The 16877-nt window shown below is 41.6% G+C and overlaps 1 protein-coding gene across 6 annotated transcripts in view; it reads right to left on the bottom strand.

Moving 5' to 3' along the window:
* Window positions 1-16364, bottom strand: part of LOC121921664 (cytochrome P450 2C20-like) — a 29963-nt gene extending 13599 nt beyond the window's left edge. Inside the window, exons 1-7 of one of the 6 annotated variants that reach the window (XM_042450047.1) lie at window positions 15209-15389; window positions 14708-14782; window positions 9690-9797; window positions 5847-6065; window positions 3637-3799; window positions 2229-2381; window positions 817-977 (exon numbers count right to left, since the gene is read on the bottom strand). In XM_042450047.1, coding sequence (XP_042305981.1) covers window positions 817-977; window positions 2229-2381; window positions 3637-3799; window positions 5847-6065; window positions 9690-9704 — 711 coding nt within the window. In that variant the 5' untranslated portion in view covers window positions 9705-9797; window positions 14708-14782; window positions 15209-15389. Of the gene's footprint in view, window positions 1-816; window positions 978-2228; window positions 2382-3636; window positions 3800-5846; window positions 6066-8395; window positions 8503-9689; window positions 9798-14707; window positions 14783-15208; window positions 15390-16232 lie in introns of those variants that run through there. The other 5 variants (XM_042450048.1, XM_042450045.1, XM_042450044.1 and 2 more) reach the window with 5 other exon arrangements.
* Between the last annotated feature and the right edge of the window lie 513 nt (window positions 16365-16877).

The raw sequence follows: 16877 nt of genomic DNA, 5'->3' as shown, positions 1-16877 counted from the left end.
CACTGCCACTGCTGCTGCCGCTGCAATCATGTGGGGTTTCCAGCGGCCTTTGCGGCCAGAAGCCCTGTCCCTTCTTCCAGTTGGCAGGCCGGAAGGGGTGGGACTTCTGGCCACAGAGGCTGCTGGAGCTTGTAGGAGGCTGGAAGTCCCACCCCTTCCTGGCCTCCCAACCACTCAGGGAGGCCACTGGCTGAGAAAAGGGGCAGGACTTCTGACCGTGAGGCGTCATTGCTGCCCAACAAAGGTTGGGAACCACTGGATTAGAATATATTGCAATTCAGCTGTTTCTCCTTCCAATTGTCCCTTAATTATTTTTATTTTATATTTTTGTTCCAGTGCAGTTACTTGAAGTTCAGACTATTAACCGGATCTAGCTACAGGAAGCATACAATTCCCTTGTTGCAACAGCTCCATTGACTTGCACTCCATTTCTGGGCACAATTCAAAGTGCTGGTTTTGACCTATAAAGCCTTGAATGACTTGGGTCCAGGCTATTTGAAGGACTGTATCTTCCTATACGAGCCCACTAGAGTATTGAGATCATCTGGAGTGGCCCTTCTCTCTGTCCCACCACCCTCTCAGGCGCATTCGGTGGGAACAAGAGAGAGGGCCTTCTCAGTGGCAACTTCCAAACTCTGGAACTCCCTCCCTAAATTCTGTGTCAATCACTGTGAGATCTCATGATAAAGGGCAGGATAGAAATGTTTTAACAAATAAAAATAAAATAAGAATTAGCCCTAACCTCTTCACAAAGTAAGGTGGTAGGAAGAATGGCTTACAAAAGGACAGGTTTATAACACAGAAGGAACAACCTACCATTCCCGTGTAACTCTGAAATAGGGATGCTAGTTGCTCCGCAATGCATAGGTGCCCTGCGACAGTCTCGTTTTGGTAGTCAAACCGACTCCCAATGACAACAGAGCACAGCACATTAGAAGCAGCATTTCTGATGCATTTTTGTAGGTCAAAAGTCTTCCCTGCAAAGAAACAAGATCAACGTAAGTAGAGCTGGAGAGAATAGATTCCATCTTCCGCAGGTCCCCTGTGAAAATTAAGGAAACTCTTTAAAGCAGCTGACGTTAAGTCATTGCACCTTTTTACCATCTGTCTCAAGAACATAATGTAAACTTCTTAAAAAGTAACCTATGACAATCAAAGGCCTAAACTCTGTTCTTCATCCTGATTTGCATAGTGTTATTCAATCAGTGGGATTTACCAAGTGTTTAATCTCAATTCAACAGTTGGTTGAAAACGTCTACTCTAGTTGGGACTAACCAACTGGATGCCAACCATGGTCTCCTTCTGTTATTCCTTCCTAGGTTGCTGGTTCTTTGACTGTTGTGTACAATGCAGCTGCAGCTTGACAAATGAAATATAGGGGGGGAACTAATGGAACCCCAAGAGACTGTGGTTTCTAGAGTTTAAGCAGTTGTCTTCCTAAAGCCATATAGTGAGAGAAAACACTTTTAAAAGTAATACTGTGCTCAATTTAATGCAGTGTTGGTATTGTCTTGTGAAGATATTGCCATGTGATTCACTGAAGAAAGCATTTGGCTGGTGGCAAGTCAAAGGAGCATGAAGTTCCAGGAAGCAGCTGAGCACAAGCACTGGGCTGGGTGAGATGCTAGGAGAAGTCCCTTCATTATACCTGCTATGTCATGAAATGCATTTGGCAGGGCAGAGATGAATAACACTCAGATCTCCAGATACTCTGGATTTCATATTCCATAATCATTTACCATTGAACATGCTGGCCAGAAATGATGATAATTGAGTTATCTTTATTGGGAGGGGGGGTATATATCTTAATGCCAACAAATCTGATTTTGTAGCTAGGATAAGAAATCTGTACTTAGGACAAGAAACTACTGTTAGAGCAGAATATAGAAAAACAGAATGGTTCCCTATTGGCAAAGGGTCAGGCAAGGATGCATTCTGTCAACCTATTTTTTTTCAACCTGTACGCAGAGAATATCATAAGAAAAAGAGGTTTAGACTTAGAAGGAGGAGGAATGAAGATAGGAGGAAAGAACATCAACAAACTAAGTTATATGGACGACACCATACTACTAGCAGAAAACATTACAGACTTGTAACAATTACCAAGAAAGGTAAAAGAATAAAGTACAAAGGGAGGTTTCATTTTTATTTTTAGACCATTTTCCCTGTTCTGGAAGGTTGCTTTTTGTCTCTTTGGAATAGCAATAGCACACTGGAGAGGCAAGAACCTTGTATGGCTGCTGTTATATGTTTCACCAAGCAAAGCGCTTCCTCCTGCACCCTCTCAGACATAGATTTCTTCCCCATTCCAAAGTCCCTCAGGGTGGAAAGTGTGAACCGGCGCAAGTCCCTCCATTTTGCATCCTTTTGGATGGCCAACCCTAAAACCAAAGAGATTAAAAGGTCATTTTATCAGTTCTCAACAGACAGCAACCAACAGGAAGTTTCTATGTGAGCAATGGATAGCCTTAATCAGTGCAGTATTCTTTCTTTTCTTTTCTTTTCCTTTCTTTTCATGTGTGTGTGTGTGAGAGAGAGAAAAAGTTATTTTTGTAAGTACTAGGATAATTTTCTACTATTTTTCTTCTCAAAGGAAGCAATCGCTACTTTTAACAGTTTTCTTCCCACTGGAAGAACATAATTGAAAACCACACTGTTGTTTAAAGCCTATTCACAATTTGGGAATTATTCTGTGCAAAATTCACACATGGTTCTTTAACACAGAAAACAGCATTTTCTATGCAAAAATTCCAGTGCAGTAAATGCTGTTTTCTATGCAAAACAACCACATTCAAATTTTACACGGAATGACCTCAAAAATTGCAAAGATCATCACAATTCCAGGATTCATCTGTTCAATACACTTTTTTTAACCATTTTGTGAATATTTTCAAATATCCTTTTTATACTGAGTGTACATAGGGGAAACTCCCAGGACAGAAAAAGTGGCTTTCTTTATGAAAGTTTCACATGTAGTTTTGTACATATCCATCTACCCGTACAGCCAACATAAAACAATTGTAATTTGCTTAAATATGTTTCTTGTGTATATAAAAAGCATGCACATTGATTATTGGGTAAATGGCAACAAGAGTAATGACTGAGTAGCCTCATGGATAGAAAAGGGGACATTTGATCCCCCCTACTGTCACTGCCACTGCCACTGTTACAACAAAAAGCACCAATGAAGACTTCCCTTGAAATGGAAATTGCAGCTTCAGTGTATCATCCTCAATGCACACTCAATAACCCCCAAAATGCTCAGACCTCCCTAGAACTACGAGTTATATAACAAACCTCAAACCCCAACATTTATCAACATAAACCAGGGGCAAAATGCATATGTGGAATTCAAGAACAGGGTAACTCTGACTACATACTAAGCCTAGGGATTTGTTCTGAGTGCTACAACTGAATTGAGATTTTACAAAATTCACCTATAGTCAGACAAGTTGCTTTCATTTTAGCAACTGAGTGTGTATGTGTGTGTGTATAATACTTTTAAAAGTTCTTGAAATTTCCTGATCTCCTGCAAATCAAGCAAAGCTCTACTGATAGAGTCCAATCTATTGCTCCCCCTTGCCTTAGATACTAAAACAGAAACAGGAATAAATGAAGGAAAGCCATATAGTCCACCTTGACCCTTTGTCACCCGCTTTGAGATGGGGAGGGGAGAACGACCACCAAACACTTCAGAATGATCCACCAAAGCATCTTTTACCACCTCATATCCACAGAGCACCACTGCAGGTTTTGGGCCCATCCAAATAGTGAAGATAGGACCATATTTCTGAACAAGCTGGAGACAAAATAAAAACCAAGTCTTGTTAATGAAGCAGTGTAGTTATTTGCAATATTTCTTAGACTAGGACAGTTCCCATCAAACACTAAACAATTACCATGCACCTTTCATCATGTCAAATCCAGAAAGCACAAATGTAGGATTTGGTTCTAGTCCTTAAATGAACAGAGGACCATGCCCCTTAATAAACTGGCTAAAAATCTAAGCTACTTGTGCTTAATGCTCCAAACAACACATTGTTTGTATTTTTTAAAAAAATTTATAACTATTTCTTATTTTGTGGGATATTTAACATCATGTTTCTTTGTCCCCCCCCCCCCCGGCCATTATGCACCCATGATAAGGTGTCACACCAAAGTAATACCAAAGACAAAAAATATTCTTGTCTTTAATCCTCCTTTCTTTAATCACACTTCCTCTGTCTTAAATCATACAAGGAAATTGGTGGCCTGTATATATGCTGGGAAAATTGACAAGACTATGTGTTGGTTGACGTTTCCAATTACAGTCAGCCCTTCTTATACACTGATTTTTTTATACACTGATTCAAGCATACACGGTTTGAAAATGTTCAAAAAAGTATAAATTTCAAATATCAAACTTTGATTTTCTATTTTTATATGGGGACACCATTTTGCTATGTCATTATATTTAATGGGACTTGGGCAAACATAGATTTTGTTATCCATAGGGGATCTTGGAACTAAACCCCAGTGTATAACAAGGGTCCACTGTACTATTATACCTCTCCTTTTTGAATATTTGGTCATTTGGTTTAGGAAGACATCCTCCAAACCTTCTGGCTGGCTGGTGGGCCTATAGTAGATGTAATAATTTTGTATCTGAGTACAGGGACATAACCACCCACTTTTCTAAAAACAAAACAAAACTCCCCATCAGTCACAGAATGACCATGAAAGGGAGCACTGGCTCTATGGTAAATCCAGGTTTAGCATAATTATGTATGTGGACCTACCTAAGGAGAGTGTTTGAGGATAACACAGGAAGATGAATGATAGGAGCCCAATGGTTCAGGCTGTGGGGACATCTTACATATGGGATTCATACCCATTATCAAATATTGAAGCTAATTTGAATAATCAAAACATTGAAATACAGAGGCTTGGTGTCTCCAAAATCCATTGTATGCTGCTTCTGCTGCTGTCTGTCTGTCTGTCTGTCTGCCTGTCCATCCATCCATGATTTTATATTGTAATTTTTGTGTTCAGTAAGCTATTCAAAAACGGTTTGGAAGATAAATTATTTGTGTAAAGTAGATACAAGGGGTGTAAAAAATACTCACAATTTTTTTCACCCTCAGTGACAAAGGGCATCTCAACTTATTAAAATACCCCATGGTATAAATCATCAGCCATCACAAGAAATTCCATGTTTTGGGACATGGATATATTTATGAATATTTTCTTTGCACAAAAGACATTGGCCTAAATCTTGTTGCTGGTCCCAAATAGAGCAGACCCACTGAACCAGCTGTTGAGTGGTAAATCAATGCTTGATTTATCCCCCTTGGATTCAGTGGGTCTGCTCTTTTTAGGAGCAGCAATTGCACTTACGCAACTGGGTTTTGTATGGAAAACTATTTATACCAAAAAAGAAAACAGTTTTTGTTCAGAAAACAATTACTTTTGAACAAACCAAAAATTTTACTCCCAAATTCTTGAAACACAAAATAATCAGCAAAAAATGTGCAAAACATTTTATGGTTTTGCTTAGTGAGGAGAAAACTTTCGAAGTTCTTCAGTTTTGTGTGCAATAACAAAATAAGAGAAGAGTTACATTGTTATCAGATAAAATGCCACAATACAATAAGCAATACAGTAAAATAAAGAAGTAAACAAAGTAACTGAAATTAAGGAAAGGAAAATTATACAGAAATCTTCATCCTTTTAGAGTACACCTTTGTTATAAGGAAGAACAGAGAAAGTGAAGAAGGGGGAAATAATTTTTCTGTCCTCGCTTTCATTTCAAGAAAACTTGTTTATTCTGTAACATAGGGAAAAGGTTCACCAACAACTGATCTTACTTTGGGGTAGAATTTGTCCAGAGGCATAACATCTTTCTGCAGGAGATTGCCCAGAAATAACCAAGGAGTGGGTCCCGGAGGCAGCTGGCCTTTCTTCTTGTACATTTTGAAGGAGGAGAACAATATGAGGAAGAACAGACAGAGAAGAAGCAGAACCCCTGCCTCCAATGTATCCATCTTTGTGTGAGCTCTTGTTTGGGTCAGAAGTCCAGGAAAAAGCTTAAGAGAGATGCAGTGAAAATAAGGGTGACTATTTGAGCTCCAACCAAATTCAAATTCTGCATAGTCTCCATAGTCCCAAAAACCCATTAACTTTCGTTCCTTCTTTTCAATTAGCAAAGATAATTTACTCATCAGCAATCCTTCATCTTGGCCTCAGCTACACATGAATCAGATTGTCACATAATACAGATGGATGGTAGGTTCCCCCTCAATACAGATTTTCTCTAACATGGGTAAATATAGTCTTAAACAAAGTCTGCCCCTCATCAGCATTCCCATTGGTTTTTTTTCTCCAACTGGACATCTGGTTGCTGGTGGTCAGTCAGGTCATCCACCTGCATAGCCAGGAATTTGGGAAGTGAGGGTCCAGACTGTCACCATACATTTTGTGGTTAGATTAAGTTTGGTTGATATTATTTTTAACATTAATTAATGGAAGGGTGAGTTGGGACCCCATGGACCACCACCACCACCCCGGCTACATCCGTGCACCTGCACCCCTGGTGACTCACCCCCAAAGCCTTCTCTTAGGCAACAGCGTGCTCACTCTGTCTTGACATCAATCAGATTCTTGGGGTATTTCCCCTCTCATGAAGCAAATGAATTCTGCTTATGTACATCAGGATTTGACTGAAGGATGTGAGCCCCACACATTATATATGCCACAAGCAAAGGACCCTGAAGCAAATCATTCATCTGACAAAACTATACAGGATTCATCCACTAATTGAAAGAGGGCCAGAAGATCTGGAGAAATTAGAAGATTCAGATTCTTTATCTTAAGATATAGCTAGTGAAGCAATCACATTTTTGAAAAGAAATAAAGAAATTACAGAGTTTCCTGCAAATTGTAAAAGCAGTTGCCATTTGCTAACAGCAAAGTCCATTAGATGTGGCTACAGAGACAGAGACAAAATGAGTAAATTGCCCTCCCCCAAAGGAATATTGCCTTTTCCTCCATTCCCACATTTTTAGGCATTACAGTAACTTAAAACTTTGCTTTTGCTGCCTTCTGTGATGGAGTCACAGGGCAGTCTTGTTTCCCGAACAGCCAATCCTAGTTCAAGCTGCTGTGAGAGAAGTAGATATGAAAGGGAGGAGTGCGGGATGGTTTGAAAGCAGAAGAGAACAGTTCTCTTCATTGGAATGTTCAGTTAGAGCTCAGTTGAAGAAGTAGAGAGAATTAAGCAGATGAATGGTGTCAGTGAAATTTAATATACACTCATCCCTCCATATTCACTGGGGTTAGGGGCACAGGACCCCTGTGAGCATGGATAAACTGCAAATAACAAAAGCACTATGTTTTTACCTGAGAGAACACCTCTCTAGGTCCTCCGGTGAAACTCTGTGGTCAACGTCTGCCAGACATTGACTATAGAATTGCACTGGAGAAGCTACAAATGCCTAAATAAAGCTAAGATGTTCTTTGTTACAAAGGAAGCTTCTGCCTGAGTGAATTTACAACCATATAAGCACAGAAAACATGCTACCAAAGATTTAAAACTTATAAGAGGAAGACACCGGGTACCCCAGTCTTTGTACATTTAGGAACAGTGTATAAAAGGTGGATGCTGAGCAACTGTAATTCATGAGGGGTCTTCAGAAGTTTCTGGGATAAAAAGGTAACCTTGAGACGTTGAAAGGAAGATCCTTGTGACACCCTCTTTCTGTCTTTCTCCCATGGATTCTATTTTGGAGCTAAATATTTTTTTAAAAGAAATAGCCCAGACTTCCCTTGCTAACTGTTTAACTGAAATGCTAAAAAACAAAAAGGAAAGACAATAATAAACTTAATACAAGAGAAATAGAGGAAACACACATGCCCAAGCACACACATGTGAACAGATGCTGGTTCTTTGGTCCAACCTATCTTGAGCCTATTAACATAGTTAATTAACATCGACCAGTTTCTCTGAAATTAAATATAATGCGGGACTGTTTATACCAACAAGGACAGTGCTTACACTGAATGTGCCTAAATTTGGAAAATTCTTCACCTTAGGCAGATTTAATATTCTGCCATTAGCATTACTGCAAGGTAGATTTGGAAGTACATGTGTGTAGTTTAAATGAGGTGGAAAAAAGTTATCCATGTCCTATTATATTATCATTTTTACAGAAATGTATGGTGTATACCTGTTACGCCTATAATGCAGTTGTCTCAGTCGTTCCTGAGCATGCTTTCTCCTGGAGTGGAGCCAAACCAGTTCCCTGGCTTTCCAGGGAGCTGGAGGTGATGTAGCAAGTGAGACAGAGACTAGAGCAACATTGGTTATAGACTCAGAGTGAGTGACTGAACACAAGCTAGAGTCTATTTGAAGGCTTACTCTGTGGAGGTGCAGGCAGCCAAGATTCTTTTCTACCACCATTGCATCTGCAAGAGCCGTCCAATAGAGCTGTTTTGAGTGGTCAGAGATCTATTAAATTCTGGCCCCTGAGAAGATAATGCAAATCACTCAACAGCCCACTGTGAAAAATCTGTTTGCACTTTACAGACAGGATCTCTAAGACAGGAACGTAGCCAGGATTTTAGGAAGGGGGGTCCAGACTAAGTGCCACCATTTTGAGAGGCTAAGAGCCGGAATATTGAGTTAAAATCCCTGGAAAGTCCCCATAATGTTAATATTAAGGGGTTATATAACAATAAACAAAAATATTCATAACGTTGGTAATAACTAGCCTACAATTTTGGGAGAATAAAGCCATTATGACAATGTGGTAAAATAAAAACAATCAAAAACTATAACAAATTTCTTTATTAAGAAGAATTAAAATATACTAATGTGACATACAGGCACTTTACTAGTCTTATAAGGTTAAAACTTGTTCAATATTATGATGTTAATGCATTATTATTATTATTATTATTATTATTATTATTATTATTATTTAAAAAACCCAAAATTGCTTTGGTTCCCAATTTGAGGAGAAAAGTGGGATGCAAAAACCATCACCATAAATATTATTGTTGTTGTTGTATTTCTCCCTGGGTTGGAGCCCTCTTACTAGAAAAACTTGGCCCCCTTCCAGCCTTTAAGTGACCCTCTTTCCCCCAGTCCTGCCTTCCAAAAAGGGGGGTGCTCTCTCTCCCCCCCTCCAAAAGAACCCTGCAAAATGTTTGCAACCTGTTTGGCCATCCTTCCCCCATCCCTGGCTTTGGAGGCACGAGAAAGGGAGAGGGAAGGGAACCAACGACATCACCTGCCCTCCCTGCTGACCATCCCTCCCTCAAAAAAAAGGCACCAATTCTGGGGAGGGAGGGCCCCCTTTATGTCCCTCAGAGGGAGGGAAAATGTAGAGATTTATCTCCCCTTCACAGTGACTGCACAGGAAGGGTGGGTTGATAAGAGTTCCTTCCTTCCTTCCCTTCTTCTCCTCCTCCTCCTCCTCCTCCTCCTCTTCTCCTCTTCTCCTTCTGCAGGAACAGAGACTTTTTTCTACCAAAAGTGTGGAGGAGAAGGAGCAGAAGGAGAGGGAAAGAGTAAGAGAAAGAACTAAGTTGCAGGGAGGGAGGCCCTGCCCACTCCTAATCCCTCTCTCTCAGTGAGCGCGCTCCTGACGGGAGGAGGAGGAAGAGGAAGGGGCGTCAATGTGCCCAGACCCGCCCGCTTGGCTACGTACCTGTCTGAGATTCATTCTGATGTGGATGTCACAGTTGATATAGTCTTAGAGGATGTATCTTTGGCCTCTGCTTGCCCAATAATAATGGATTATTTTCAATTTATACAGCTGGAAGATATGAGTAGAAGCTTTGAAGATATAAGATCCACCACATGTCCATTAGACCCTTGCCTTTCTTGACTTATTGAAAGGGATAGGGGGGAATTGGCTGAGTGGGTGAAGGGAAAACTCAGTGCTTCCTTGCAACAAGGCTGGGTTCCATCAAGTTGCAGAGAAAGGCAGTTGTAAGGCCTTTCTTGAAAAAAATCACCCTTAATCTTAACCCTCTGTAACTATCAGCCGGTGCCTATTATTCCACTTTGGGGCAAGGTAAAGGAATGTGTGGCTGCTTCCCAGCTTCAGAGAGTCCTTGATGAAACAGATTAATTTATTCCATGTCAATCTAAATTCAGGCCTAGTTATGGGACAGAAATAACTTTGTTACCTTGATGAGCGACCTATAGTGAGAACTAGACAGGGACAGTATGTTTCTTTGATTCTGCTGGTTGTCTCAGTGGCTTTCAATAAACAAACAAGCTTCATTTATATACCGCTTCATACCACCTAAGCAGTATCTAAGCAGTTTACAACTGTAAACTAATTTGCCTCCAACAATCTGGGTACTCATTTTAGCGACCTCAGAAGGATGCAAGTCTGAGTCAAGCTTGAGCCCTTTTGCTGGTCTTGAATTCGCAACTTTGTGGTTTTGAGTGAGTGGCTGCAGTACAGGCATTTAACCACTGTGCTACCAGGGCTCCTCTACCATTGCTTTTTCCTCTGCACGTGCTGCGTCTGCAGAGTCCCGTCCAACAGAGCTGTTTAAGGTGGTGAGAGAAATGACGCAGGTACCTCCTGCGCCAAATCCCTTGCTTAACCCGACGACAGCCTGCTGTGACGTGTTTAACAACTTCTTTGCAGATAAAATCTCTCAGATAAGAGCCGACTTAGACGCCACTGTTGCAACAGAATCTATAGGCGAGGTGTCCAGCGACTCCGTCGACGAAGTTATTCTGGATCAGCTCCAATCAGTGAGTACCGAGGACGTGGACAAGCTGCTTGGTAAGGTGAGGAAAACAACCTGCCCTCTCGACCCTTGTCCATCATGGCTGCCCGTCCAGGGGGGGATGCATTGAGGAGATTCCTCACGGATATCATCAATGCATCCTTTAGGGAAGGGCATGTTCCATCTTGTCTGAAGGAAGCGGCTGTTAAGCCGCTTCTGAAAAAACCTTCCCTGGACCCCCTGGATATGAACAACTACAGGCCTCTTTCTTTGCTGCCATTTTTGGGCAATCGAGAGGGCTGTCTTGGATGAAACCGATTATCTAGACCCATTTCAAACCAACTTCAGGACAGGCTTTGGGGTTGAGACTGCCATGGTTGCCTTGACTGATGATCTGCGTCTGAGCATCGACAGGGGTAGTGTGACCCAGCTGGTGCTCTTAGACCTCTCAGCGGCTTTCAATACGATAGATCACGGCATCCTCCTGGACCGCTTGGGGGGATTAGGTATCGGAGGCACTGCATTGCAGTGGTTCCGGTCCTTCCTCTCAGGCAGGTCCCAGAGGGTGCTGCTTGGGGACAGTAGCTCCAGAAAGAGGGAGCTCCTTTGTGGGGTCCCTCAGGGAGCTATTTTGTCCCCAATGTTGTTTAACATCTATATGAAGCCGCTGGGTGAGATCATATGGAGTTATGGTGCTGGGTGCTATCAGTACGCTGATGACACCCAAATCTATTTCTCCATGTCTCGTTCGTCGGCCTCGAATTCTAATGGCATCTCTTCTCTCAATGAATGTCTTCGGGCGGTAATGGGCTGGATGAGGAAAAACAGATTGAAGCTGAATCCAAACAAGACAGAGGTGCTCACGGTAGCGGCCCCGAAACCAAGAATTGGGTTGCAACCACCAGTCCTGGACGGGGTCACACTCTCCTCTAGTGACTGTGTTCACAGTCTGGGGGTGCTCCTTGACTCGTCGCTCCTGATGACAGATCAGGTGAATGCGACCGTCAGGAGCGCCTGTTATCAGCTTCGGCTGATACGCCAGCTGCGCCCTTTTCTGGAAGTAAGGGATCTCGAGACTGTTGTGCATGTGCTGGTAACCTCACGCCTTGACTTCTGTAATGTGCTCTACATGGGGCTACCCTTGTGCCTGGTTCGGAAAGTACAACTGGTTCAAAACATGGCAGCCAGGCTTGTGTCAGGAACATCTAGAAGGGACCATATCACTCCGGTTTTGAGGTCCCTCCACTGGCTGCCTATTGGTTTCTGGGCTCAGTACAAGGTGTTGGTTATTACCTTTAAAGCCCTAAATGGCTTGGGTCCAAGCTATCTCAGAGACCGCCTCTTCCCATACAATCCTCCCCGCACTCTCTGGTCCTCTGGGAGGAACTTGTTGCAGCCTCAAAAATCGAGGCTTGCGGCGACCTCCCAGAGGGCTTTCTCTGTTATTGCCCCCAGGCTCTGGAATGACCTGCCAGACGAGATCCGTCAATTAACATCTTTGGACAGCTTCAAAAAGGCTGTCAAGATGGATCTCTTCAGGCAGGCCTTCCCAGACTGAAATATCCCGGCCCCAGGATCTCAGGATCTCCCCCCTCCTCAGTAATGTCTCCAAAGCCCCCTTTTCTTTTCTTTAGAACTGAAGTTGCAGTGGTTTGTTGGTTGGTATTATTTTGTTTAATTTATTGTTATTTTAATTAGTTATTGTGGTTTTAAATAAGATATGTTGTTTAATAACTTTTTAAGGGGGGGAGGGAAATATATTGTTTTTATGCTTTATGTTATTTTAATGTTGTAAACCACCCGGATTGGTTCGCCACAGGGCGGTATATAAATAAAAATTTATTTATTATTTATTTATTATTGCCATTGCCCATGGATCTATAGGTGTCATGGAGAATTCTCCCCTGGAATGCATGGATCCATGGGTGACATGGAGGATTGTCCCCTGGGATTCTTCCCCGTCCTTTGTTCCCTCAGTAATTAACTCTCACTGCCCTCAGTAAACCTCTGATACACTAGTTTGTTGTGCCTGAGCAAAGAAATAAACATTCACTTTTCCCCAACACATACACAAATACCATGTTATGGCTGGGTGAACAGGAAGCAGTTACTCTTCCCCCTCTTCCATGTTGGCCCATGGCTCTGAAGGCATCTCAGGGAGCCTTCTTGATGACCATGTTTTCCTCTCCTCTCATCCATCACCCAAGAGAAGGGAGGGCTAAATATATTAAAGGCCAGCCTTAGTTCCTCATGATTTCACGAGGGGTAAAGTAAAGAGTGAGAGAGAGAGTACACCAGTGAAGGCTTTACCTGGTTGTTTGTTCTAGGGGAAATGACAAACACTACATTTTTGATCAAAAATATATTTAAATTGTGATCATATGACAGCAGCAGAAATGGGTGACAAGGGAAGCACAAATGTGTATCTCCCCCCTTTGAATACCAGCCAAAAATGGCACCTCCAGCAGGAATAGGTGACAACAGAAGCAGAAGTGCATACTTTTCCCCCTTTGATTGATAGTCAATAATAATAATAATATGTTGTGGCAAGTTACAAGTGGGTATGAATAATTCACAGACACTTCCTTTCTGCCCACCATTTCAGTTTGCAGTAGTTAACAGTACATGCCTACATGTGAATAGGTAGGAATGTGGTCAGGAGAAGTGAAGACAATTGAACTTCAATTGAAAGGTGCAGAAAATCTGTGCAAATTCACATAACATACCATATATGCTCGTGTATACGTTTAAAAATTTATATTTTGATCCAAAAAACCTGGATCGACATATACACTGGTCAGTACAGTAATAGGCTTGCTGCTTAAGACTCCGCATCAGCCTGGCTGTCTCCTGAGGGAACAGCTGGTCTGAGGAGGAGGAGGAGGAAGGGTGGGCGCTCACCCCTTGAGCCTCCTTCTAACTCGGCTATCTCCAGAGAAGATATCTGAGCTGAGGAGAGGGAGGAAGGGTGCATGCCTCCAATTCACCCACCAATGATTATTTGCAGCTTCCCATTTGTCTCTTCAGTGAGGTGATAATCAAGCCAGCTACAGACAATGGAGGTCAAGTGGATGGGCAGCAAAGCAGGACATCCTTTACATGCCCTTTGTTATGTGCCCTTAAGTTTTATCCTTGACATATCCATGGGTCTCATAAAAATCCTTAATTTTGGCCCTAAAACCTGCCCTCGACTTATACATGAGGTCGACTTATAGTCAGGTACATATAGTATTTAGCTGTAGACTTGCCCCCACACTAAAGTTGGGAATTACCTCAATCCAGCACTAAGAGGTCCCCCTGCCAGAGAGAGGGAAGGGAGAGATGGCAGAAGAAAAAGAAGAAGAAGAAGAAGAGGAGGAGGAGGAGGAGGAGGAGGAGAGATGACACAGTCTAATCCTCTGCCAAGCTGTTGAATCAAGAATACCAGACCTATCCTGCGAACCAAAGAGTTACAGAGGTACTGCACCAGGTCCTGTTGAAGGCTTCTATGCTTCAAGCCATGTTACTTAAGAAAATTGAAGCTTCTCAAGGAAACCATTAACATCTCTCAGAATATTACCAGAGAACGTAAATCAGTGGCTTCAATATGTCATTTATGTAGGAGTGGTAGAACATGTCAAGACATAGGTTGGCTTTGAGTGGGAAAAAGACTTTCAGGGGTTGAGCATGTTCATTGAGATAAAAATGAGGAGAGAAGAAAAGAAGAGGCAGAAGAAGACAGAAAGAGGATAGGTCCTGCACCTGTTATGTCTATGTGTGCAAGAGAGAAGGATATGTGAAAAGAGATTAGACCCAGTAGGAATGCAGATTTACCAGAACTGCATTAGCAAATTCTTCCAAGATAACAATTGACATGAGGAGGAAGAATTTACAGTGCCTCAGAATGTGCCCATCCATGTTAGCTTTCCAAGAAGCATCTTTCATCTTAGGCCCAGATCACCTTGTCTTCTCTCTAACAGTTGAAGAGCATACTTACATTTGCCTGGTGGATTCAGGGACCACTCTATCCAGCGTTCCCCAAGGAAACTTGAAATCTAGTTACCAGACAAAACTGGCAATGGGAGTGAAAGGGAAACTCTTCAGAAGAGCAGTTTCTGAAAACCATACATTCCTGCTAAAAATTGAGCCTATGAACTTGTTTGGGAGAGATTTGCTACAAAATCCCAAGTCCACTATTGATTTTGCTTGAAACTGTCCACTGAAAATGATCCGTGATTCAAAGTGCCACAGAACTGGAAGTTTTACCACAGAATCCTAAGTGGTGCTGTACCCAGGTGGCTTTGAAGAAGATCGGATATGTAGAATCACAGAGTTGGAAGAGACCCCAAGGGCCATTCAGTCCAACCATTTGCCATGCAGGAACACACAGTTAAAGCACTCCAGACAGATGACCACCCAGCCACTGTTTAAAAACTTCCAAAGAAGGAGACTTCACCACTCTTGGATGAAGCATGTTCCACTGTCAAATAGCTCTTACCGTCAAGAAGTTCTTCCTAATGTTTAGACAGAATCTCTTTTCCTGGAGCTTGAATCAATTGCTCTATGTCCTAGTTGTTATTTCTTTCAATGTCCTAAGAAGCTGAACCTCTCCCATCAAATGTTAGTGCATGAGGGGCAAAGCTGATAGTTCTAACACAGACTGTAGATTAACTGAAGGGTAAACAGTCAACATACTCATTTATAGACAAAATGCTTTTGGAATTTGCCTCAGCAAATGCTTTGGCACATCCAATAGTTCAAAGATTGTCAATGGACCATTGATTTTGCAATTGTTAGAATTCTTTCACCTACAGAAAGAAATATTTATCCTGCATGTTAAGGTTTATACAAGGTGATTGGACTTATCTTATCGGTCAATGCTTTTGCAGATAGACTTTATAAAAGAAACTCATTAAACTGACTTAATACAATTGGTTTGATCCTGGCATACACCTAGCATCTAAAACTAAGCTTCTATCTATCTATCTATCTATCTATCTATCTATCTACTTTTAATAATTAATTTTAATTTGAAGATGGGAAGGCAATAATTAATTTAGAATAGGATAGACACAATGGGAAAAGAATAACAAGATACCAAAGATAACTGAACAATTAAGACAAAGGATGTTGGCAAAGAAGTTATGTTATGTGTAACGGTATGTTATATCATGTTTTCTGTTTTATTTTGTTTGCTATTGATGTTACATTATGTCTTTTCAAGTCTTATATGTTTTTAGATATTAAGAATTTATATTTAAGTGTTATCGTTTTTCAAGTTTAAAAAATATATAGGAAAAAACCTAAAAGAGGGTGTCAAGAATGCAATCTATGTGCTAGAAACAATCCTAAAATCTTAAAATCAGATTTTAAAAGGAAGCTTAGACCTCTAGCAGTCCACCACCTCTGTACCACCTCAAGAGGAAGATTGTGCCTGTCCCCATATGAGTTGCTGTTCAGGAGACCACCTCCAGAGCAATCAGCTCAACCTTTCAGTTGCCTAGAATATCTGGATCCATTACCTGGCCTGACAGCCCAGTCCCAGAAGACAAGCAGATGGTGGAAGCACTTCCCAGGCTTAAGTTGTGTTTGAAGAAGGGTCCCTGCAAGAAAAGCAAAAAGACAACTGCTAGGACCATGCACACCTATCTGACTGGCAATAATAAGGCCACAAGCAATTGAGCAGTGGACCAGGACGACAAGCAAACATGGATGACAGCAGCAGAGTGACACAAACTATTTGCCCTTGACCAAAAAGCCAGAAGCAAGGAGAAGATCCCAGCTTCAGGCTTCTTGAATATGAGACAGAGACACCCACACATGAATACCTCTTATGTTTTGCAATGATGCAGTGGCTTAATGGTTAAGATGCCAATTCAGATGATCAGAAGATCAGAAGGTTGGCAGTTCAGGGCCCACCTAGAGTTGGTTATGACTAGGCATTCAGGTCAAGGGACTACCTTTATCTTTTTTTTTTTTTTTTTTTTTGCTATGACAAGATTTGGATGATTTATTACCTTCTGTATTATACTGTATGGTTTGATATTGATGATGGTGAAGAAGAGAGGATAATAATTTGTTTTTCTTGCACTACACAGCTTATACCCAGACCACCCCTTCTTCCAATGCTCATATAGTCTTACAAAACCCTCCATTGTATGGATAAA

This window comes from Sceloporus undulatus, chromosome 2, assembly GCF_019175285.1.
Source record: "Sceloporus undulatus isolate JIND9_A2432 ecotype Alabama chromosome 2, SceUnd_v1.1, whole genome shotgun sequence".
Taxonomy (NCBI): domain Eukaryota; kingdom Metazoa; phylum Chordata; class Lepidosauria; order Squamata; family Phrynosomatidae; genus Sceloporus; species Sceloporus undulatus.
Note: the sequence above shows the minus strand (reverse complement) of the source record. Positions and strands in the feature narration are given on the sequence as shown.